This window comes from Amia ocellicauda, chromosome 12, assembly GCF_036373705.1.
Source record: "Amia ocellicauda isolate fAmiCal2 chromosome 12, fAmiCal2.hap1, whole genome shotgun sequence".
In the NCBI taxonomy this organism is placed as follows: Eukaryota; Metazoa; Chordata; class Actinopteri; order Amiiformes; family Amiidae; genus Amia; species Amia ocellicauda.
This window is the reverse complement of record NC_089861.1, coordinates 17,932,701-17,959,272: the sequence shown is the minus strand read 5'-3', so window position 1 is coordinate 17,959,272 and position 26,572 is coordinate 17,932,701. Positions and strand designations below refer to the sequence as shown.

At 42.4% G+C, this 26,572-nt stretch overlaps 1 protein-coding gene across 5 annotated transcripts; it reads right to left on the bottom strand.

The window, feature by feature from the left end:
* Positions 1-5,957: 5,957 nt before the first annotated feature.
* LOC136764469 (signaling lymphocytic activation molecule) lies at positions 5,958-24,657 on the bottom strand. Of its 5 annotated transcripts, none has more exons than XM_066718580.1 (11): positions 24,570-24,657; positions 23,842-24,282; positions 22,173-22,475; positions 20,640-20,912; positions 18,850-19,119; positions 18,008-18,280; positions 12,384-12,494; positions 9,867-9,934; positions 9,610-9,661; positions 9,406-9,485; positions 5,958-7,846 (listed from the first exon to the last, which is right to left on the bottom strand). In XM_066718580.1, exons 2-11 carry the CDS (start codon positions 23,882-23,884, stop codon positions 7,844-7,846), a joined length of 1,476 nt encoding a protein of 491 aa, XP_066574677.1. In that variant the 5' UTR covers positions 23,885-24,282; positions 24,570-24,657; the 3' UTR covers positions 5,958-7,843. The 5 variants fall into 5 exon arrangements, with proteins under 5 accessions (XP_066574677.1, XP_066574675.1, XP_066574676.1 ...); XM_066718578.1 differs by having other exon boundaries at positions 5,958-7,825; XM_066718579.1 differs by having other exon boundaries at positions 5,958-7,825; positions 9,610-9,658.
* Between the last annotated feature and the right edge of the window lie 1,915 nt (positions 24,658-26,572).

Genomic DNA, 26,572 nt, shown 5'->3' with positions numbered 1-26,572 from the left:
CAAACGAGCACGATGGGTCGAATGGCCTCCTCTCCTTTGTAAACTTTCTATGTTCTTATGATACAATATGGATTACTTAATTTGTTCTTCACATCAATTAAAGTGCTTTGTATCTGTAAAATGTAGTACAGTCTATAATGTGTGTCATGTATTGTGTGTCTTATGAGCTGTACTGTGCCAAAGACATTAAAAGGGCAGGGGGCCAGACAGGGCTGGTGGGGTGCTGGATTGTGAATTTTTTCTATTCTCATATGGTAGGCAGGGGGTCTTTGTGTTTGTGTGTGTGTGTATGAGTGTGTTCCTTGCTGTGTGTCTAGGTGAATGTGTGTGTTTTTGTGTGTCTCTCTTGTGAGTGAGGGACAGTGGAGGTGTATTTTTGTGTGAAGGAGTGTATGTGTGTCTTGTTATTCGTTTACAATAAAAAGGAAGAGTAGTCTCAGGTCCACGGTGTCAGTGGCCCCTTCCTTCAGACAGTGCGCATCAGGGGACACGGAGAGCAGAGCGCTCTCATGGGGAGGGAGGGGAGGAATTCAGAAGGGACAGAGGATGCAATGATTGAGGAATGTGGGACAGGAGTCTGGTGCCAGGGGCTCTGTGGCTGCCATCTTGTCCTCCCTAAAACGTGCTCGCAAGGAAAGTTAGGTATATTTTGTAAGCAAATCCATTATAAGAAGTATTACATATCTGGAAGTTCCCCATACAGATACAGCCATTGTTTCATGTGTTGATCTCTTTGGTCTGGGTCAGACTGTGATTAAAAGAGTGTGAATTGTGGCCTGGTAGCTGGATGCTGGTGGTTCTAGGTCATGATTTACAAGATGAACTGAAGTGCTGAATAATGTGCGCCCTGTGTAATTGTGTGCTGAAGATCAGCCTCAAATTTCACAGGGCATCAGAATGAAAGCATATGAATAAACTGAGACAGATTTACCTATATGAATATGTTGAATCCCCATACAGAAAGAGAGAAACATGTCCATCATGAAGACCGTCCTATCCTCTCTGACTGCTGTAGAGAGGCTGTGCTCACATGCTCTCCCAGGAGCTTCAGGTAAAAAAGATAATCTGTATTAGTTTTAATGCTGGTGTCTCCTTTGCTGTCCAATGCAGTGGTAACTCTACCTGTCATATGTGCATCTTGGAACGAATACATGTTAAGTAAAGTTAGGTTTATATGTCATAATCAACAGACAGAATGAATGTTCCCCACACAGCAAGGTGAGTGAGAGGCTGCAATGTGCAGAGCCTGCTGGGCCCAGTGAGGTACAGAGAGCAGCCTGGCACTGATGCACTGTTTACTTCCAGAGGTCAGTCATGTGCTCTTCTCACTTTGTCACAGGGGCTCATGGGAGGCTGAGCAGTGGCTGCAGGAGACAGGCACCAGTGCACAGCAGTGTCTGCAGCCAAAGCCACAAACACAGCAACTGACATGTGTGTGTGGTGCTGCGTGTGAAAAGACTGGGGATTTTTTTTTTTTCAACAGTTAATTTTAGTGAAAACCAGTACATTTCGCAAATATCTGAACAATATCTGGCACTGCAAGCCTTATGGTGTGTCACATCCATAAGTTGCAACTCTTTTAGTTTTAAAAAGTACATTAAAATAAACCTTTCACAACATGCAACAGTGCTAAGGTCTTTCAAATAATATACATTTCAGACCATAAATGATACACATTATGCTCAAGATCTTGCAATATACAGTGGCTCACAAAAGTATTCACCCCCCTTGGACGTTCATCCTACTGAATTTAATTGTGATACAACATGAAATCAGAATGGATTTAATCAGGAGTTTTTGCCACTGATCAACACAGAAAATGTCCATAATGTCAAAGTGAAAAATATAATCTTCAAATTGTTCTAAATTAATTACAAATACAAAACAGAAAATAATTGAATGCATAAGTAATCACCCCTTCAGTCAATATTTTTCTTTTTCTTTTTTTTTCCTACAACCTGTCCAGTCAATATTTCATAGAGGCACCTTTGGCAACAATTACAGCCATGAGTCTATGTGGATGAGTCTCTACCAGCTTTGCACATCTGGATACAGCAATTTTTGTACATTCTTCTTTGCAAAATTGTTCAAGCTCCATCAATTTGAATGGGGACCTTTGGTGAACAGCAATTTTCAAATCTTTTCACATATTCTCAATTGGATTGAGGTCCAGGCTTTGACTGGGTCACTCCAGGACATTGACCTTTTAGTTTTTAAGCCACTCCAGTGTGGCTTTGGCTGTATGTTTGAAGTCATTGTCCTGCTGGAAGATTAATTCCCAGGTCTCTTGCAGACTTCAGCAGGTTTTCTTCCAAGACTTCTCTGTACTGTGATGCATCCAATTTGCCCTCTATCTTTACAAGGTTTCCAGGCCCTGATGCAGAGAAACATCCCCATAGCATGATGCTGCCACCACCATGCTTCATGCAGTGGCGTACGGGAATTTATGGTGGCCCCCCCAGGATCGGAGCGCAATTGCACTCCCCCCCCCCCCTCCCCCGGATCAGAGTGCGATTATTATTCATATTTTCTTGATTTATTTCTATTTTTTTAAATAAATGTCAGGGGCTGCGGGAGCGTGTCGTACGCCTCTGACTTCATGGTAGGGATGATGTTCTCAGGATGATTTGCAGTGTTAGGCTTGTGTCACAGTTCAAAACACAACCCCAGTTCTCCACTAGATGTCACCATCACCCTTCTCTCCCAGTCACCTCTCCCAGCTCCCTTCATTCAATCTACATTCCTGAAACTCATGTGCACTTCTGCAATCACCTGCAATTTTCTGTTCCACTTATAAACCCCTCACTAACTCCCAGCATTTGTGAAATTTGTTAGTTTATTCCACATCTCTGAGCAGTCTACCTGTGCCTAGCCATTGCCTTGATTCCCTGACCTCCCTCTTGACTTCCCGACCACAACCTCGATCCTCCCCTGATTGCCTGATCTCCCAATCGCCCAACCCTTGTCTGTGAACATGACCACGTCTCTGCCTTGCCCTTGATTGCCCTGTTCTGCCGGTATCTGACCCATGCCTGTCTGACCACCTCTACCACGCACCACAACTGGGTCCCCTGTTCCTGTGCCCCGTGGTACGTTACAGCTTACAGCAAACGTAGTGCTTAGCATTGAGGTCAAAAAGCTCTATTTTGATCTCATCAGACTATAGAATCTTTCTCCACTTGGTCTCAGAGTCTCCCACATGCCTTCTGGCAAACTCTAGCCGAGATTTGATGTGAGTTGTTTTCAACAATAGCTTTCATTTTGCCACTCTCCAATAAAGGCCACATTTGTGAAGCACCCGGGCTATTCTTGCAGTATGCACAGTGTCTCCCATTTCAGCCATGGAAGACTGTAACTCCTTTTGAGTTGCCATAGGCCTCTTGGTGGCCTTCCTGACTAGTGCCCTTCTTGCGCGGATACTCCGTTTTTGAGGACAGCCCGATCTAGGCAGATTCACAGTTGTGCCATATTTTCTCAATTTCTTAATAATGGACTTTACTGTGCTCCGGGGCATATTCAATGCCTTGGAGATGTTCTTATACCCTACCCCTGATTGGTGTGTTTGAAGAGCATTTTTCCAGATCTGATTTTAATGTTCCTTCATCTTCATGATGTAGTTTTTGTTAGGAATTGTACTAACCAACTGTGGGACCTTTAACCTGAAATCATGTGACACACCTTAATTGCACAGAGGTCTTCTAAAGACAATTGGTTTCAACACAGCTCAATCAGGTGTGTCATAGCAAAGGTGGTGATTACTTATGCATTCAATTATTTTATGTTTTGTATTTGTAATTTAAAACAATTTGCAGATTATATTTTTCACTTTGACATTATGGACATTTTCTGTGTTGATCAGTGGCAAAAACTCCTGATTAAATCCATTCTGATTTCATGTTGTAACACAACGACATGTGGAACAGTCCAAGGAGGGTGAATACTTTTGATAGCCACTGTATAGCTGTTTTCATGATTAAAATATGACACACTCTGAAGTTGAATTATAAATAGTAATGGGATACAGTTAGTGTCCCCTGTGTGTGAGTGCAGTGAGGGGCTTCCCCTCACACAGCACAGCTGCTGCAACGGCTGACCAAAACTGCTCAGGCATTATCGACTTGACTATGCCACTAATATCTATCTATCTATATATATCACTAAATCATAGCAGTTTACATAACTAGGATATCCTCTGTTGTTACCCATCACCTCACATCGAGGGCAACAGTGTATCATCACAGCACTTACTGTATGCGGACGTGTAAAGAGCATTTCAGTGCAGTGTAACTAGGAGGGGAAATGGACTCAACTGAGAATTCTGGGAAAACCAGTGAGACTGGGAATGGAACTTTTTTATGTATTTTTTTTTTTACTAAAAGTGTGAGAGGTGCAGTGAGTCAGGGTTAATCCCGGGCTGGACTGGTGTACTCTGTGGAGCAACAAGATCATTTTGGGAAAGAACCATCACACAGCGCTGCCCATCTCAGCAGGGGATTTCCAAAACATGTACCTGTACAGGGAAGGAGGCCTGTGTCAGCCGATGTGTGTGTGTGTGTTGTAATTCAGCCCATTGCACATCCAGAGTAGGCTCGTTGTAACTGACTGCTGCTTTTCTCTATTTCTTTCTATCTTCTTTCTGCTAAACTTCTTCTGCTTTATCTGTTTCTCATTTGTTTTATTTTTGTGTTTCCAGAACTTCTCGTTCCTCTTCGCGCAGTAACCACAGACCCTGACTTCTTGCTGCAAGGCACTTTCCACACACTTGCAAGAAAAAAAGCACTTAATTTTTGTTGTTGTTGTTCAATATTAAATCAGAACGGAATCTCCCCTTGATAACAAATATAATAACAAATAATTATATTCCTCAATTACATTCTGCTTCTGTGCCTGTACTATACTCCCCTACTTCAATAACACCAGAACTCTTACTACAGCCCCATATTGTAACAGCACTATTCTACTGTTACTATAGGTGCCTGCTATACTATGATTGTTGATATAGCCTTTGATTGTATCATGCTTATTTCTCTGTATCTGATCTATAGTCAGTCCTGTTGTCACATGACAGCCCTGCTGGGCTTTAGCTGACCAGCCCGTACTCTGTTATGTCAGGGCTGTCTCAGTTTGCTGTTACCCAAGCCCCAATGAACAGCACTGTTCAGGTACGGTCTCTCTTTGCCTCCCCCAGACAGTGTGCAATGCAGCACATGATGCAATAAAAGGGTTCGATTCATATTTTATTAATTTTTTTATTTCTTGGCAGACACCCTTATCCAGGGCAAATTACAACATAAGTGTAAAACAAAGTGTAAAAATACAGTTATTTCATTTTGAAATCAAACATTTTGTTCAATGTTAAGTTTTTGAGGACATCGAGTATCGATGCAGTATCGAGCAACTGAACATATTTTCAATTATTGTTAAAAAACATTAAACTTTTTTTTTTCCCTGACTTGGTGGAAAAACCAAGTGTGTGAAATGGCATCCTGTCGAGGTTGCACAACAGCCACTTCCCACAACTGTGTGTGCAGACTTGAGCAACTGTTGCGGCACTGAAGTGAGGAAAAGCAGAAGTTCCTGTCTTCCTCAATTCTCAGCTGCCTTGAATAGCAGAAATAGTCTTTGATATTGACAATATTAGTGTACAGAACGAGCCCCTTTCTTCTTTATTTGATTTATCTTCTGAGAAATGGAATAATAAACCCGTGTCAGCAGCATAGTCTATAATCAGCATTGAAATACTTAATTGCACTTCACAACTCAGACAGTGTTGTACGTAAAGACACACACAGATTGCTGTTTTTATTTTAGTTTTTTGCCATTGTTTTATTTTGCTAATATCATTAAACTTTAATAAAATAAAATACATGCTGCAGAGAACTATAAGAGCAATTCAGCTGTAACATCACAAAGGTAAAATAAAACCCCACCAGAAACACACAGCAGCCAGCTCAAAGTCTTGTGAGACAGTATTTTATTTATTTTTCATGGAGAGCACTTTTAACATTTTCAAATAACAAATAAATATGTATCTAAATAGAAAACAAAAAAGATGCTGAAACACAGTCACTGCTGATTCCCAGTATATTATGTGGTGATCTCTCAATTTCCCTGGCACCTCATAAGATTTGGGATGTGCTTCTAGTCTATAAACTTTTGATCCATAAACTGCTCACAGTATAACCCCGCCTGGCACACCTGTCCCACAACAGGGCCTCCAGTACCGAGGGGTGGGGAGTCTCTTATATTGACTGTGTTGGCGTGTTTGGCCTGTGCTTCTGCTCTCTCCCCCAGTGATCAATCCATGACACATCAGCATCATCCAGCAATGCTCTCACAATAACAGCCAACCGAAGGGGAATGGACTTCTGACAGAGCAGAGCTGACAAGTTGATCAGTCCTGAGTCATCTTAATCTTGCTCTGTAATTGTTCAGGCTAAATCAAGAAATTTCCCTGAAATCCTTTGCTTTGAGCGTAATGCTTTCAGGTTCACATTTGCAGCAGCCCTGTACCAAGAGCTGGGGGGAGTTCAGTGCTCCAGAGGGTGAGGGGTTGAATCCACACAGAGCTAAGCGAGCTGATGATCAGACCCTGTGTTTGTAGGCAGGCTTTGGTGTGTTTTATCAGCTCCGTAAAGCAGAAGCAGCTGATCAGATAAATAATGGAAACTCTAACAGTTGGGAAACCACTGGAGAGTAAATAAGAAGTGACAGAAACACTCATCCTCTTCTTCTCCTTCTCTTTCTTGCAACACATCTAAACCAACATTCTGACCAGAGAGCTGACCTCGGTCTCTCTTCCTCTCTGTCTCTCACTGTCTGTCTCTCTCTCTCTCTCTAATGGTCTGGCTTATTTTGTTATATTACATTGCTGTATTTTTAAAAATAAAAACTTTTAAAGCACTAACAGAGCTTATTCGATGCTTGTGTGAAAGGGCATATTCACCTGTCATTACACAGGTTAATCCAAATGCCTCCCACTGTTCTCCAACACACACAACCCATTCAGCACCACATTGGCTGCATTATTTTAACTAATAGCATTATAGATTTACAAAAGCGAAGAACTAAAAGACAAATAATACAGTAGGATTGGAAAGCCTAGGTAGGCAAGGCATTAAAGCATGTTCAAAACCATTGGCATTCAAGCAGCAGGACAAATAGACTGCTCTCAGTGCCCAGTCACACACCCAGGATTTCTCTCACCTCTAAGACACTGTTTAAACTGGGACTCAACCCATTTTGAGGACTGTGCACACATATTTACAGTTGAAAGAGCATACACATATTTACAACATTTACATTTTGAGACAATAAAAATACACTTTAAAGTTTCTTTCTGGCTTTGCTTTTAACCTTTTTCTGTTAAATATTTTTTTTACCCCTTTAAAAGTTTAGTAGAACAGGTGCTAAGATGTCATGTTGCTTTTACCAAACACTACAACAGAGGTTTTTGCTTCAGTGCAAACTTTGCTCATTTGGTTTCTGTCCCTAAATGTAGTAGCTGTAGGGCTGTAGTAGCTGTAGTCATAGAAAAATGTCCAGATAAGATTATGGAAAGGTCGCTGTGTGCAGGGCACATTTACCAATCATTCTGTGAGAGAAAGCTGTGTTATACCTGTTCACCAGTCCACTCATCTCTCACTCTCCTCACACTGGAGATGTCTCCACACCGCTGATCTCAGGATACAAATGCTGCTGTGCCCCCATTAATACTGGAAGAGGAGCAGGGGTAGGGGGGGATCTCCTCATCCCTCTGCCCCCCCACCTACAGGTTCAGCTCCTATGTCTGCACCCCGGCGTATATGCAGTACTCGTCATTTTCCTGCTCCAAGACAGTGAGTCACTGTAAGTACATTCATTTCTGGGGGTTGTTTGTCTGCAGTACTTGTTCACTTTCCTGAGATGCAGCATTGTAATCTGCGCAAGTGTTAAAATATTTCAGACAGGGATGGGAAACTGCAGTCCAATTAGCAATCACCTAATAAGGAGAAGTCCAATCTCCTGTCAGTTTCAGTTATAAATTGGGTGCTAAATTGAAAGGCACATGGAAAACTTCACGAAGGCGGTAAGCACTCTCTAGGTGCATTTACATTTATCCAGATCAAATGCATCAGTAGCATTTGATCTTGCTCAGAAATTGGCAGTGTAAACGCTCTGCGATTGTATCAAATGTACTTCTCAGGGAGATGGTACAGATCAGGATCAAATTCAGCCCAAACAGGGAGTTTGTTTTAAAATCAGGTGGCAGAGCTTGTTACTTAATGTTAGCAAAAAATATATAATTGTACTTTAATTTTAAATGCTTCGGCTGCAAAAAGTACATTATTTTATGTTAGCAAAAACTATTTGTAGCCTATATTTATTTAAAATGCTTCGATTGCGAAACAAATATGCAAGTGCATTGGTTTTACTTGTTAAATACCTTACCTTATACCTCTGTGTTCTAAAGGACTAATTTAATATATGTATATCAGGGGTTTTCAAACCTGGAGTACCCTTGTCCTGCTGGTTTTTGTTCCAACCTAGGTCTTAATTACTTAATTGAATGGTATATTGCTTTGTTAGGTAAATTAAGGAATCAATTAAGCAATTAAGACCTCAGTTGGAACAAAAACCAGCAGGGCAGGGGGTACTCCAGGACCGGTTTGAACAACACCACTGAGCAGGATCAAATGTTCAGATGTATTTCATCCAGATCAGAAATGGCAGTGTAAATGCACCTTCTGACTTCTGGACTCGTAACAGGGGTGTCCAGCCCTGGTCCTGGAGAGTCCTCCTGAGTTTTGCTTTATCCCAATTAAATTAAATTGTTTAATTGAGCCAACTGTGTGTGTTTAATTATTTGAAATGGATGTTTGACAGAGAGCTGTTAAGCCTGCAGGATTGTGACCCTCCAGGAACCTGTCACAGCAGGTCACCATCACTTGCTCCGTAATAACATTCAGCTATATCTATAGAGTTTGAGACAGAGCTTGATTTAACCTCTCATGTTGCTTCATTTGCTGGAGTGAAATGAACACAGTGCCTGTGTTTGTGAGTCCGTTGCAATCCATCACATAGTACAGGGTGTGACCTCAGTCCCACCAGCTGGAACAACACATCTGAGTAAGCAGCATGATTTTACACAGTGTCTGTGGGGCGCTGCCTGGCCCTCCTGCAGCTGCACTGCAGGGATACCAGACAGACCACAGTCTTTATATGCTGTACCTGTTACAATACTGGCCAGACTGCAAGAAAAAGGTGGAACAATTGCAGCCATCGGACTTACCCAGACGATGCATATCAGTTCCTTTAAGTTCTCTAATTACAGAGTCAGTGACAACAAGATCGAGAGATACTAGAGTGAGTAAGTCAATCTAGCAGTCTTCTGATTTAGTCATTAATGCATTGTGGGTGTCTTACCATGTTCTTGCTGCGAGCAGACCTGCAAGCCTGGCTGTGGGGGTGGCTGTGGCTAATGGAGGCATACACAATGTCATCACCTGCAACACAGGAGAGGGGCTCACTGACACAGCCTCTACATACACACATGAACACACACACAGGAGAGGCGCTCACTGTCGCAGTCACACACACAGTCAGCAGCTCTAGGTGTTTAAGACTCACATGATGTGGGTGTTTTTCCATGATCAGTCTCATTCCCCTGCGAGTTGCCCTGCTGACAAAATGGACAGAAGATTCAGCTGCATTTCTGTGTTATCAGTATATATAAATAGGGTGATTCCCAAATTTAGGCCAATCAATTTTTAAAGTTGGTTTACATTTTTTATCAGGGCATCAGTAAGTCAGTGTGTCAGTGTGTTAGTCAGTCCATCTATTAGTCAGTCAGTGTATCAGTCAGTCAGTCAGTGACGGTTACTGACCTTTTTCTTGCTGCGATCAGCTCTGGGTTTGGCAATCACTGTGGCGTATGTAATTTCCTGAGGGGAGTCTGAAACAGACACAGGACGGGGGGGGAAATAAACTTCTCATTCTAGATCTGTGGGCCAGGAAGTGGATTTAAACTTGAAATGGACAGATTTGTGGTGAAGAATATTGTTGGTTTTGCTGTATATATTTTTAAAATAAATTCTAAAATTTAAATAAATTTAAAGACATCTTAAATAGCACAGATCCAATGAAAAGAGATGTGTTGCAGAATACTGTATCAAATTATCGCCGTAAGTATTGAATTCAAAATAAAATATATCATAAACAAGAAAAATAAAATTTAAAACGTAACAAGAATATTGTAGTAAAATAATGGATTTGAGATAAAACAATCGAAAGCAATGAGAAAGAATGATATCAAAAGTGAAAAAAATAACTAAGAGCAAAACTCTTATTGATTGAGTCAATTTCGCTCACGTTCTCACCTGGAGTTTTAACCTTTGATTATGATACTAGAATCTTTTCTTTTGCCACCAGTTTGTTTTTCAATAGTGAGCTTTGGCAGTTTATCCTCGAAGGCAGGTTTTAGAGGGAGGCAAAGATCATGGGTCTCCATTGGTCCACTAGTTTTTGTGTGACAGTTTCTCCTAACCCAATCAATGAGCAGGGTGAGCTGATCACTGATTGTACCCATATGACTGAGGGGGGGATGAAACTATGTGGCTTCGGAATTTAATTATAAAAAAATCATGTTTTGTTATGAAAACTATAGACATATCTCCTTACAATCGCTTTATACATATAACACAGTTGACACAGTGACAATTGATTGCCATCTCACACAGAAATCTCCCCAAAAACGTACATTCTGACATAGTTTACAAATAAACATAACAATACATTATGTGACTGACACAACTGGCAGGGCATGAGAGAGGCAGGCCTGACCGAGTTACTGCTAGTCAACTTGACCACTGCAGTGCAAGGTTACCAAGAGCTTGCTCAACAGGGCCTATGTGGCTGGAGCCTGCAACACCTAGAGCCTGCTAGCCTTTTACCTGGCCAGCCTGGCAGAGACCCCAACAGCAAATGCCACGATGACAGATGCCCCGCTGCCAACCCGACATTGGCAGACCTCTTGGTCACTGTAATGTGCCACGGTGCCATGGCCAACGGGTCGCTCTCTGGCAACCATGGTGGCAGATCGGTGCCAGTTGTGGCTATTGCAGACGAGGTGTGCAGCTGTGGTTTCATGCATTGAGGATGTACCCGCACTGCGATCAAGTCCGCCAAATGACAGTCACTCATGCGTGACACCGTTGGTGGCGGAGCCCTCCAAATCTAGCCCTCGGTTTGCCCCTTGGCTCAACCTGTCGCCGATGCCTCCAACCAAGGCTGGGGTGCAGTATGCAATGGGCGTGGAGTCTGAGGCCGGTGGACGGAGCCCTTCAGGGCCCTCCACATCAATGAGTTGGAACTCCAAGCAGTGTCTCTCAGACTCCAGCCATGTGTTGATTCAGATGGATAAAACAGCGGTGGTTGCCTACATCAACAGGCAAGGAGGTCTCCAGTTGCCCAGGCTGTACCGCCTGATGCGCCGTAAGCTATTGTGGTCGCAGCCTTGGCTCAGTTTCTTCAGAGCAGTCCACCTCCCCAGCCTCTCCAACACAGCAGTGGACCTCCTCTCTCAGAAAGGCCCCCTGGCTTTGAAGTAGTGACTCCACCTGCTGGTGATCCAGCAGCTGTGGAACCACTTTGGCAGGGCACAGATTTACCTCTTCACTTCATAAGAGTCCACTCACTGCCCACTATGGTTCTCTGTCCGAGACCCCTGTGGATTGATGCGATAGCTCACACATGGCCATGCAGTGTCCTTTACACATGCCCATCCTTCACCCTTCTTCGGGTGGTCCAGGAGAAGACCAGGTGAGAATGAGCGATAGTTCTACTGATCATGCCCAAGTGGCCTCGCAGACTATGGTTTGTGGACCTGATATCCCTCCTGAGCGGAGAGCCCTGGGAGCTTCCCCTATGAGTGGATCTGCTGTACCAGGCACAGGGCACACTGTGGCACCCCAATTCCAGACCTACTCCAACTCTGTGCCTTGCAGCCTAGGGTTTGTCAGAAGCAGTAGTATCCAGTTGAAGAAAGCTCCCTTTATGAGGTTGCATTACTCCTATCACTGACAGACTTTCCAAACCTGGTGCCAGGACAAGGGCCAGAACCCAGTCACCTGCCCTATCGGGGTCATTTTACAATTCCTTCAGGAGCTGTTGGATGAGGGCAAGTCTCCGTCCATGCTCAAGGTGCATCTAGTGGCCATCTCCATGTGTCATGTCTGGATTGATGGTGAGCCACCTGGGTCCCATTTCCTGGCCTCGTAGTTCTTGAAAGGAGCATGCACACTTTGTATTGCTGGAAGCACTTTCCAAGGCCCCATTCAAGCCACTGCAATCAGCTGACCTCAAGCTAGAGTCACAAAGATTGATAGAAACACAGATATACTCACCTTCTTTCTGCTGGTCTCTCCGTCTCTTCAGGAAATAGACAGAAAAAATTCCAGTCAGGATCAGGATGCCAAGAAACACCAGGGCTATTTTTGCCACAAGAGGGATGCTGCCTACAATATATATGCAAAATAATTATTATTCCAAACTATCCCATGCTCTGATGTCCTTCCCCTAATGTGTGTGTTCTGGGGATTGTGGGGGTTCCACAGCCCTGGTTAAATTATCATTACAGTGAGAGGATAGACACAGACACGTTGACTGGACACTAAAGCACACAGACACTGGCAGGGACCACAGCACTCAGACACACACACCGTCTTCAGTCCTGCTGCAGTACTCCAGGCTGATAGCTCTCACTGTCTCCTTCCTGACGGGGTTTCTGGCCTGTTGTTGCGGAGTCCTGCTATCTCCACAGAGACAGTCAGTTTGGTGTAGGGGTCAGGGGAGCTGGTGTGGTTCAGGGAGATGTTCCCCCCCTCTCTGTACCAGGACAGAGTCACCTCTCTCCCATTGGCCACAGAGCACAGCAGTGTGCAGGTCTCTCTGAGGGCTGATGTGTTGTGGATGTGAGGCTGAGCTACTGGACCTGGAGAGGAGCCAGTGATCAGTCCAGTGCCATGACAACAGAATGGTGCTCAGTACAACGCCATGGCAACAGACTGGTGTTCAATACAGTGCTTCAGTGAGGTGCTCCTCAGGATTTTGTTTCAAACCAGACGCAGCTGAACACCAGCACTGCAGTCTGACAGACCTGTCATATCAGTATTAATTAAACAGTGGCCCCTCCTTCTTCATGCTCCCCCACCCCCAACCTGCCAGTTGTTTATTTTCTGTTTAGAGTCTCAGTTTTCCCCACAATGAGCAGTTTGTGTTCAGTGCTGTTTTATCCTGCCAGGTGAATACTGTTTATTGGGTTGAAGTATTTTACATTTCGTAAATAAAAACAATTCAATATTTAATACTTATGATTAAAATCGTTAAAAATGCCAGTCCTTAAAATCACTTAAAAATTTTAAAATCTTTGTGATTTTAACAAAACTAAAACAATTCACTTTAAAATAAACGTGCTCAAATCAAATAAACAAATCGTGATAAAAGCAAAAACTGCACACCAACAAAATGGTCAAATACATTGAAAATAACTGAAAATGCATTAAACAAATTAAAAAAACAATTAAAAAGTAAAAATCCTGCCAGGTGGTTAGGGAACAAATGGGATGCCAGCCCTACACACAGCCTGATTCCCACTCTTCCCTGGAGTGAGCAGAGCAGGGCTCCTGCCAGGGACATGTTCAGGAGCCTCACAGGCTGTGGTGTGAAGTCAGTCGCTTTGCTCACGGTAAGACAAGATCACAGGGTTCTGTTTACAGAGGGTTCCTCTGCGCAGCTCTCTACGCCACTCGGTTCTGGTGTGAGTCGGAAACGCACTACTTGCTCTTTACGTATTTAGTGTAAAATTTCCATATCTCTGATATTTTCTTAATGGGGCCTATGGGAACGTTTTATGCAAAGTCAAATTTACATCAGTCTGGTGTTACATAACCCATGGAGTTATGTAATAATTTATTGATACACCACACTGGAAAACTATAGAGAAACCCCAGAGAGGTAGAAACAATGATTCGTAGAGAGACACAAAATAGTTATTGATCAGTACATCAGTACACACCAGTGACTAGTACAATATCCCAGTATAGTCCAGTGATCAGTATAAACACAGATCGCACTGCCTAAGAGTGTCTATAGTACCTCCATCCCTATGATCAGTTTCAGCTGAACTGCCTAGGGCCCTATGAAATCCATGTTATGGAGAACAGGGACGGAATCGCGGAATTCAGGGTGAAAAATTGAATCAGGCCCTCAAACACATTACAACAAAGTCAGTTTAAACAAACTAGATATATATGTATATATATACACCGATCAGCCATAACATTATGACCACCTGCCTAATATTGTGTAGGTCCCCCTTTTGCCGCCAAAACAGCCCTGACCCGTCGAGGCATGGATTCCACTGGACCTCTGAAGGTGTGCTGTGGTATCTGGCACCAAGACGTAAGCAGCAGATCCTTTAAGTCCTGCGAGTTGCGAGGTGGGGCCTCCATGGATCGGACTTGTTTGACCAGCACATCCCACAGATGCTCGATTGGATTGAGATCTGGGGAATTTGGAGGCCAAGTCAACACCTTGAACTTGTGATTCATCAGACCAGGCCACCTTCATCCATTGCTCCGTGGTCCAGTTCTGATGCTCACGTGCCTATTGTAGGTGCTTTCGGCAGTGGACAGGGGTCAGCATGGGCACCCTGACTGGTCTGCGGCTACGCAGCCCCATACGCAACAAACTGCGATGCACTGTGTGTTCTGACACCTTTTTATCAGAACCAGCATTCACTTTTGGATATTCTTTTTATGTTAAATTCCCAAGACAAGGCACCCCAACTTGGAAACGCAACCAGACAACTATTCTTTAGCGCCTGTATACATATATATTTTAATGTGTATATACACTCACCTAAAGGATTATTAGGAACACCATACTAATACTGTGTTTGACCCCCTTTCGCCTTCAGAACTGCCTTAATTCTACGTGGCATTGATTCAACAAGGTGCTGAAAGCATTCTTTAGAAATGTTGGCCCATATTGATAGGATAGCATCTTGCAGTTGATGGAGATTTGTGGGATGCACATCCAGGGCACGAAGCTCCTGTTCCACGACATCCCAAATATGCTCTATTGGGTTGAGATCTGGTGACTGTGGGGGCCAGTCTAGTACAGTGAACTCATTGTCATGTTCAAGAAACCAATTTGAAATGATTCGACCTTTGTGACATGGTGCATTATCCTGCTGGAAGTAGCCATCAGAGGATGGGTACATGGTGGTCATAAAGGGATGGACATGGTCAGAAACAATGCTCAGGTAGGCCGTGGCATTTAAACGATGCCCAATTGGCACTAAGGGGCCTAAAGTGTGCCAAGAAAACATCCCCCACACCATTACACCACCACCACCAGCCTGCACAGTGCTAACAAGGCATGATGGATCCATGTTCTCATTCTGTTTACGCCAAATTCTGACTCTACCATCTCAATGTCTCAACAGAAATCGAGACTCATCAGACCAGGCAACATTTTTCCAGTCTTCAACTGTCCAATTTTGGTGAGCTTGTGCAAATTGTAGCCTCTTTTTCCTATTTGTAGTGGAGATGAGTGGTACCCGGTGGGGTCTTCTGCTGTTGTAGCCCATCCGCCTCAAGGTTGTACGTGTTGTGGCTTCACAAATGCTTTGCTGCATACCTCGGTTGTAACGAGTGGTTATTTCAGTCAAAGTTGCTCTTCTATCAGCTTGAATCAGTCGGCCCATTCTCCTCTGACCTCTAGCATCATCAAGGCATTTTCGCCCACAGGACTGCCGCATACTGGATGTTTTTCCCTTTTCACATCATTCTTTGTAAACCCTAGAAATGGTTGTGCGTGAAAATCCCAGTAACTGAGCAGATTGTGAAATACTCAGAGCAGCCCGTCTGGCACCAACAACCATGCCACGCTCAAAATTGCTTAAATCACCTTTCTTTCCCATTCAGACATTCAGTTTGGAGTTCAGGAGATTGTCTTGACCAGGACCACACCCCTAAATGCATTGAAGCAACTGCCATGTGATTGGTTGGTTAGATAATTGCATTCATGAGAAATTGAACAGGTGTTCCTAATAATCCTTTAGGGGAGTGTATACACATATGAAACGCATTTAAATAGCACAGACTTTGTATAATAAGAGGCTTAGCGAAACGCACATCACAGAAACAAATGAAAAACATTTTTTAGCACCTTACAGCCACAATACATGACCTATAAAAAACAGTAAAAAAGTGCCGCCTCTCGTGCTGCTTCACTCTCGCTTCTGCAGCTCTGGTATCGCTTGAGTGAAAATAACAAACAATAAAAGTTATATAGCTTCTGATATATGTCAAAGCAATCCAATCTTCACTCACACATGGACAATTAAGCCAGACTCTCAACAGCAGTTACAATTTGTCATCTCTTTACCTGTTATTTGCAGATGTCGGTGCAGCTGCACAGATTGGGTTCGTCAATGCAATGTAATTCCTAGCTTAGTAATTACAATTCTGCTAGTCCGCTGTTATGAAAATGTCAGAAGCGCTGATCTGGTGTTTTAAACCTGGCATTTTAAATCCTGTTGTGTTGGGAAATTAGGTCCATCTGCTCATACCTTAAAGTTTTAGAGTTTCCCGCAGCTATATGAATAATAATATGTGCTTGAAATAAATACTCCCCTCCACTTAATTATAATGGAAAAATACAAATTCTGAATTTTTTTTTCTGAAAATTCAAAATAACAAAATGGAATTTATAGGGCCTCAACTACCTATTGCATGGGACAGCCAGTCCTCTAACACAGGGGTTCCCTAACTTTTTTGACCCAGGGACTCCTTTGCCACACAGATTTTAACTGAGGACCCCCACCTACCAAAGGATGGCGGGGGGGGGGGGGCGATTAAAACTTACGAGAGCGGGGGGGGGGTGCTGACGGTAAAAGCTTGCGAGAGCTCAAGAGTTTCGCCAGTGTGCCAGACTGCATTTTTCTTTTTTACTTTTTTGGGGGGGGGGGGGTATTTTGCCACGGACCCCCTAGCACCCCCTCGTAGACCCCAGTTTGAGAACCTCTGCTCTAACAGACTGTACAGTCACACTATATACAGTGGCTCTAAAAAATATTCACCCCCCTTGGATTTTTCCACATTTCATTGTGTTACAACATTAAATCAGAATGGATTTAATCAGGGGATTTTGCCACTGATCGACACTGAAAATGTCCATGATGACAAACTTAAACATATAATCTGCAAATTGGTCTAAATGAATTACAATTACAAAACAGAAAATAATTGAATGCATAAGAAATCACCCCCGTTGCTATGACACACCTGATTGAGCTGTGGTGAAACCAATTGTCATTAGAAGTCACATAATTAGTTGAACGGAGTCCACCTCTGTGCAATTAAGGTGTGTCACATGATTTCAGGTTAAGTACACCTGTCTCTAGGAGGTCCCACAATTGTTTAGTATATTTCCTAACAAAAACTACATCATGAAGATGAAGGAACATTTAAATCAAATCCTGAATAAGGTTCTTCAAAAGCACTAGTCAGGGAAGCCACCAGAGGCCTATGGCAACTCTTAAGGAGTTACAGTCTTCCAGGGCTGAGCTGGGACTATGTGCATACTGCAACAATAGCCCGGTTGTGAATACATTTGAGAGCCCCTGTACACTTGTGTCCTCTTAAAGATTTATCTTTACATGATGCAGGCTTCTGCTCTCTCTGTCCACCTTTCTGTTGCTGTGTCCAGATCCACAGTACATATAGATAATACTATCAAAGTTTTCCCTATGAAAAAAGTACAGTTACATTCACTATAAGTATAAAAAAGTACTTTTGTCCCTAAGGGATATCTGTTTATCAGTCTGTCTTGTTCTCTATTTACACAGCCTAACAGTCAATAGAAGCTCTGTGTTTGTAATTTACAATAAGCCAGGCCTGCAGTGAAAGCTGAGTCTCTGTGCTCATGGATCAGTGAAGCTGGTATCTGTACAGTGTCTCACCCAGGCAGTGCTCTCCAGGGTTGACTGTGACTCTCTCAGTGCTGATGGGGTTGGTGGCCACACAGCTGTAGGAGTGAGAGAGTCCTTCTGTCTCCAGAGGGAGAGTCAGGTTGGTGTTGAGATCAGGGGAGCTGGTGTGGTTCAGGGGCTTCTCCTCCCCCTCTCTGTACCAGGACAGGGTCAACTCTCTCCCATTGGACACAGAGCACAGGAAAGGGCAGCTCCCAGCACTGACCTGATTCTTATTGGACACCTGAGGTTTGGACACATTGGCTGTAGACAGAGAGAGCAATAATACTCATCCATACCAGAGGATAAAACCTACATAAATCTACAAAACAGAATGAATAGCCAAACAGAATCAAGACCATACAGCATTGAAAATATATCTACAGTATTGAGAACATCTACAGGACTGAGAAAACAGCAGCATCTGCTCTGCCATGAAGGTCTCCAACAGACAGATGATTAACCTGTGATGATGTACAGAACTCAGAGTTCCAGCTCAGATACACTGAAACAGACAGACAGAAGACCAGAGTGTCTGTCTGTCTGTCCACACAGAGGCCCCGAGTGTCTGTCTGTCTATCTGTCTGTCTGTCCACACAGAGGCCCACAGTGTCTGTCTGTCTGTCTATCTGTCCACACAGAGGCCCAGTGTCTATCTGTCTGTCCACACAGAGGCCCAGTGTCTGTCTGTCTGTCTGCCCACACAGAGGCCCAGAGTGTCCACACAGAGGCAGCCCCTCAGGCACTACACACCATATCTCAGACACACACAGCTGCAGTGTTACAATGGGAGCACAGTTATCCACAAGGCAAGTATCTTCTCAGTCACTTACTGAAGCAGTGCTCCTCAGGGTGGACTGGGACTCTCTCAGTGCTGAGGCGGTTGGTGGCCACACAGCTGTAGGACACAGAGAGGTCAGGGATGTCCAGAGGGACAGTCAGGGTGTTGGGATCAGGGGAGCTGGTGTGTTTCAGGGTCTTGTTGTCTGTGTCTCTGTACCAGGACAGGGTCACATTTCTCCCATTGGACACAGAGCACAGCAGGGTACAGTTCCCAGCACTGGCCTGGGTGACACTGGACACCTGAGGACTGGACACTGGGCCTGTAGAGACAGAGAGATACTGTACATGTGTGAAGAACATGCTGTCTGAGGGAGTATCTTACAGACTGGGACAACTTACCTCACACACACACACACACACACACATTCTCACTCTTGCACACACATACACTACCCATCAAAAGTTTTAGAACAGCTCAATTTTTCCAGTTTTTATTGAAATTTACAGTTTAATGTATCAATGTATTCTGAAATTAAAGCATAGAACAAATAAACAATTTGAGATAGAAAATAAATAATGAGATCGTTTTGTTTAACAAAATGTAACCCCTTAAGCTGAAAGACCCCTCTGGTACCCTTAAAAGGGCACCAAATCTGTGTGCTTCTCTTTAATCCCATGTGTACTCTTCACTGTTGTGTTTTTTGTTTGGTATCTCATGAAAGCTGAGACTCTCATTCTCTGATGTTAAAAAGTTGTTATTTATACTCCTCCAACATTTATGCCACCCCCCTCTGCATTCTAAAATGGGGGGGTGGGGGGTGCGGGGATACTTGGTCTAAGTAGGAATACAAAATCTCAGAAAATATTAACAATTAGCTCAAAATGTAAAGATGGAAAACTCTGTTTACAGTGTACTAATACACAACAATTTTACATAATTGAATCTGAACTTTTCTGTGTTTGATAGAACATCAATATATACTGGATTACTTACAACAAGCCTATTTGCAAAGAAATCCGATTGAAACTGAGTGATCTGTGACTGTCTGAATGAGACAGAGCAGACTGCAGACCAGAGCAGACTACGCGTTTACCCCCCAGGCTCTGAATGACGGTGGGTGACATGGAAACTGTAAATCGGATGTGTTTGAGAATGAAACGCTCTGGTAGCCAAGAGAAAAAGCTTTCAAATGATGTGTGCATTGGAGGAATACAGTGTAACTTCTATGCACGGAAGCTGCATGTAACACAGTATATAACTCTGAAATGTACATTATTTTTAAGTTTTTGGTAACCTAAACTTTTTTTTAACCTCTGTCAGTTTACCATTTAGCATTTCAGGTTATTCACTAGACTTGAACTGCTTAAATTTCAATAAAAAATTGAAAAATGGAGGTGTCCTAAAACTTTTGACTAGTAGTGTAGATAAAACACTCACACTTGCACTCACATACAAGCATGCAGATACACACACTCACACCATTACTCTCTCACTCACATGAGTGTGAAAGTCAAGGGGTTGACAATTATCTTTACATTTTTTCAGTTTATTAAAAAACACATTTTAAAATACTCAAATAAAAAAATGGCTACTTTTATCTTCTTTATTTCAATAAGTAAGTGCATAAGGATTGATTAATATCTGAGTGTGAACGTACAGATACTCTCCTACTAACACTCCCATAATGTGTGTGCCCACAATGTTCAGGTAGAGATGTGTACCTATTAAATTCTATGTCTGTTTGAGGTCCAGCACAGACAACAGAAGTTCTGCCTATTCATTAAACTATGAATAAGTTAATTAGGATCTTCATCTGCAGGTATCTGTACAGTGTCTCACCAAGGCAGTGCTCCTCAGTGTTGACTGTGACTCTCTCAGTGCTGACGGGGTTGGTGGCCACACAGCTGTAGGAGTGAGAGAGTCCTTCTGTCTCCAGAGGGAGAGTCAGGTTGGTGTTGAGATCAGGGGAGCTGCTGTGGTTCAGGGGCTTCTCCTCCCCCTCTCTGTACCAGGACAGGGTCACCTCTCTCCCATTGGCCACAGAGCACAGGAAAGGGCAGCTCCCAGCACTGACCTGGGTCTCACTGGACACCTGAGGTTTGGACACATTGTCTGCAGAGAGAGAGACAGAAGCAGTGAGACCTGCAGGCTTGACAGCACTGATCTGGGAGCTGCCTAAAATACAGCTACACTGCACTCTACACAGAAGTACATGACTGACAATGATCATCTCTCATCATTGTGGTCGAGTTCACACAGAGAATACAGAGTCACTCAGTGCAGCTCCCACAGACCTGCTGTTCAACATGTAGAAACTGACTGACACAGGAGTAACATTGCTTAATGAAGCCCCACTGAACACAGGGTGTCCAGCACACTGCCTGACACTAGAGACTGCAGTGACTGAGGATTACTGTATTAACACACACACTGCATCCACACACTGAATCACCAGGACTGAACAAACACCTACAAACACTTAGTCACACATTAAGAGTCCATCACATGGAAAACTATCTTCACATGTTTATAATAGCTATTCCTTAAGAGTTGCACAATAATAATTAGAACAGGTGCAATTTAGCATTAAAGTTTTCAGTAGAACCAGCTGTAGTTTAATTGAACTGGAATGATATAAACTAACTGATATGCACTGACACTGACTGTACAGCACTGACACTGACTGCACTGCACTGACACTGACTGTACAGCACTGACACTGACTGCACCGCACTGACACTGACTGTACAGCACTGACACTGACTGCACTGCACTGACACTGACTGCACCGCACTGACACTGACTGCACCGCACTGACACTGACTGTAAACACTGACACTGACTGTACAGCACTGACACTGACTGTAAACACTGACACTGACTGCACTGCACTGACACTGACTGCACTGCACTGACTGCACCGCAATGACACTGACTGCACCACACTGACACTGACTGTACAGCACTGACACTGACTGTACAGCACTGACACTGACTGCACAGCACTGACACTGACTGCACAGCACTGACACTGACTGCACTGCACTGCACTGACTGCACCGCAATGACACTGACTGCACCACACTGACACTGACTGCACCGCACTGACACTGACTGTACAGCACTGACACTGACTGTACAGCACTGACACTGACTGCACTGCACTGACACTGACTGTACAGCACTGACACTGACTGCACCGCACTGACACTGACTGTACCACACTGACACTGACTGCACCGCACTGACACTGACTGCACAGCACTGACACTGACTGTACCACACTGACACTGACTGCACCGCACTGACACTGACTGCACAGCACTGACACTGACAGTAACTCTGCTCTGTGGTGAGAGCACAGACACTCACTGTACACTGTCAGCTGGAACACTGTTGTGTCTGAGACGTTTCCTTCTGTGTTCTGCACTCTATATTCCCCAGAGTCCTGTGTGTTGAGCTGTGTGATGTGGAAGTGTCCAGTGCTGCTGTTCCAGGTCACTCTGCCTCTGAACCTCGTCACATTGAGTTCAATGAACACCCGCTTGAACACCAGTGCAACATTGACATTGTATCTCAAGAACCCTGAGTCTAACACTGGGGCTGGGAGAGAGACTGCCCCCCCCACAGCGCCCTGCAGCCTCACTGCAGACTGAGGGGAAGACGAGCTGATGCCTGGAAAGGACAGAGGAAATAAACATTATTCATCTCCAAAATTATTTATTGTACAAACTACAGTTTCTTATTGGATGAGATAGGATGCATTAATAGGATAATAAATAACAAATGTAACAGTGCAGTGGTATCAGCTTTAGCTTTTCCCATAAGACACTTTAGTTTGTACAATAATTAATTCATAACAAGGGAGAAAGTGACTTTCAGTGAAGATTAACATTTACATACATCATCATAATTATTCAGGGAAGGGAATGTTTGAAATAATGCCAGAACTATGCTGTACAAAGGCAACAGCTTTTAAAAAACTGCCCTATACACTAAATCAGCTTACAATATAGGATGTAAGACCTCATATATTGTTTATTGTATATCTCATATACACGTGTGTAAATTGGAATTTGTAAAATGTATTATGCATTGAATTGCACTGTATTATTGCACTTTGTATTGCAAGTCGCCCTGGATAAGGGCGTCTGCTAAGAAATACATAATAATAATAATAATAATAATAATAATAATAATAATAAACAAGGCCAAAGCCAACAAGGCAATCTGCAAAGTGTTCAAAGTAGATTTTTTAATTGAAACATTTGTAACAGCTGCATTTTGGATGCATCTTATTTTGTTAACAAATTGCTTGGTTTTAAATTCATGCATAGCCCAATTCTTTCACTGTGTATTTTTTCAAATATGGCATCTATGGAAAGGACTATAACACAAATGTTGAAATTGAATTATGTATTTTCAACACACGTATTCTTATGAGTATTATAGCTGAAATACATCATATTAAAAAAACTGCGTCTCTTAAAAAACGAAGTTCCTCAAATTTCGAATAAGATATTATATTATTATTATTATTATTATTATTAATAATAATATTAATAATAATATTATTATTATTATTATTATTATTTCTTGGCAGACGCTCTTATCCAGGGCGACTTACAACATAAGTGTAAACAAAGTGCAAAAATACAGAGAAGTACAAGGCATCAATCATTACAAATTCAACTTAGCTATAACAGCAATTCAAAATAATACATTTTACAAATTCCAATTTACAATATTGTATTTATTATTATTGTATTTACCACCAACGTTTTGCACAGGAATAAAGCGTCAATCATTAAGTTGGGCATGAGTGTAATGTTCTGTAGTTATTAGAACAGATGTGACCGTGACAATTTAGTAATGTTATATTTCAAAATAACGTTAAAATACTCAAATGCCAAGAGAATGATAGGCTACATAAATGCCACTTTGAACAGCATGGTGTACATAGCATACATTATTTATTGAATTGTAGTGGTAGTAATGCAAACAGTTGTAGTTGAAATAATATTAATAGCAGTCTTCCTACCATAAAAGGAGAGGTACAGCAGAAGGAGACAAATGTATCCCATTATTTAAAGTGCGCCTGCTCTGCTCACACCGACAGACTCAACAGTTTAATTCCCAACCTTGGAAGTACAGGGACTTATATAAAGGCCCACCCATCTTTCTAACACCTCCCACTTAAAACATACAGCAGATAGACGATTTTAAATATAAATCATTTCGTTCTTTAAAATCAATATACAGGTTTTATTTTGTTCTTTAAAATCAATTAAAATACAAAGTTTAAAACGGATTAAAACACACACACAACCAGCGAATCAACAGTGAAATTTTTAAAAAGCAAAGCCTTTCTTCCTTTTTTCATTCTAACGACTCGCAGTTCGCTCCCCTCCTCCTCTGCTCGGCCCGTCCTCTCTCCTGCACTGTCCCGGCAGCGGCCACCCCGTAACTGGCGGCACAGGGGCTTTAAATAATCATATAAATTATCCAATTACACATTGCACTGCACGGGGACTGGAGGTGGAGAACACACATTAAAACGTTCAAATGTGCCGTCTTCAAACCAACTGTCATTCTTTCAGCCTTTGTTTTACTTGTGAATCAGAGGAATAATTTGTGAAAATCAATAACATCACATATATGCTACCAAACTCCCAGAATCATTAAAAAATAGCACAGCATATACAGGGTTAAAATATACTTTTATTTAAAAAAGACCAATTGTGAATTCTTTCAGAGTCTATGTTTTACCTGTGAATCCTGTGTATAGTTTGTGAAAAACAGTAACATCCCACATACACAAACATGTTACGATGAATTCAGTGACCTGGTGGATGTGCGGAAGCGCGTGATCACTCGTTCACGGCTCAAAGCGCGTCATTGTCAATAGCGCATGCGCGCTGCTGCTGCACAGCGAGTTGAACGCTTCTGCACGGCGCTTATCTGTCTTTGTGCAATTGTACATGCTGAATGGGTTGTATAAAAACAACAGCAACTATACAAATTGTTTATTGATGTTTATACATTAGTTAAACTTACTATATGATGTAAGTATATGTACTCTTACTATATGTTATCGAACTTTATATGCATAGTTAAAGTTGCACTTCTTAGTACTGGAGTTAAAACGCATTGAGACACTGGTTTATATTCATTTCTTATTACTACACAAGTAATACCACTTGTAAACGTATGCAGACATCATACACTTCAGCAACATAAATGCAGTACAATCTTCCAAATTTGTATTTACTTATTTATTTGTAAGTAATGTATTTCCTGACAGCTTTTCACAACGATCACACACAGGTGAAGCAATAACAGAAACTTTGAACTTTAAATGAGATTATAATGGTCAATTATTTGCCACCTGATTGCACACTCAAACACTTTTGTGACTCTGGTGCAGGGATGGCGAACCTATGGCACGTGTGTCCAGAGTGATACGCCAAGTGAGCTGCTATCTGCATGTTTTTGTTTGTTTGTTTGTTTGTTTGTTGGATTTTGGCAGCGCGCTCCTCAATTGTCTGAACTGATTGGCACATCAGAAAAGCAGTCACTATATTTGGCAGTGGCGGCTTCGCCCCCCAAACATTTTTTGAATAATCATGTTTTAGGTCGAGTTCTTGTTGTGATTCCAGAAATCTGTGCAGAACTGCAGAAATCTGCGCTGCACGCAGGAAATCTTAAGGTTATGATGTTGTTTGTGCTGCGGTGCGGCACTGTGGGACCGGGAGGAAGATTACAAAAACTGTATGTCTGTCCTGCTGTGATTAATTGTGGTCAGCAATGGACGTGTTTATTGAACACATGGCACATAAGCATTGTGTTTATCGTTATCTCCTGTATCAAATGGAGAAATGGCCACAATCATTAATATTTAACACTCCGACCATTTTAAAACTACATACATTTGACTAAATAAATAAATAAATAAATAAAGTATGCCTTTGATTTGTAGAGTACATTTGTGCATACTATTTATTTTCATGGTAGATTGATACCACTGCATTACTTATTTCTTAAAAAAATCAGTGCCACACAAATGTCTATCAATCAACTACCAGTTTTAGTTATTTTTAGAAAATGTAAAATCAGTAGTCCAGTAGGGGTTGTAGCATTCTGTGGTCCGTGGTCCGGACCACTCGGACCATATCGATCGAGTGGTCCGAGTGGTCCCTGGCCTGGTCCGAGTTGTCCTTCCACTGGTCCGAGTGGCCCCTGCAGTGGTTCAGGAGTGCTGCGCAGTCGTCTCTGTTGTTTGAGGAAAACTATTCCTATCGCTGTTTGGTTTTAGTTGGCGTTATTACGTTATGTTTCTGTGTGTGTGTGTGTATATATATATATATATATATATATATATATATATATATATATATATATATATAAATTTTTGTTGTTGTTTTTGTCTTTTATTTTTGAAAGTATTTGTATTTTTACATATCTATTGGAATTTGCAAATTACATAATGCTTTGAACTGTCCTGTATTATTGCACTTTGTATTTCTCTTATATTTTGTAAGTCGCCCTGGATAAGGACGTCCGCTGATAATAATATCTGTAATGGGTTATATAAGGGGCGGTTCTAGACAACAAGGTTTAGGGGGGCTACGAAACAATGTCCAGGATCAGTGGGGGGGTTATGCAGAGCAGAGTGACTTCTTCACTCTTGGGTTCCTGTGTTGTATTGTTTTTAGGGAGGCTGAGAGAAAATACGATAGGCGGCTGACGGGGTTTTGTCGGACTGTATGATT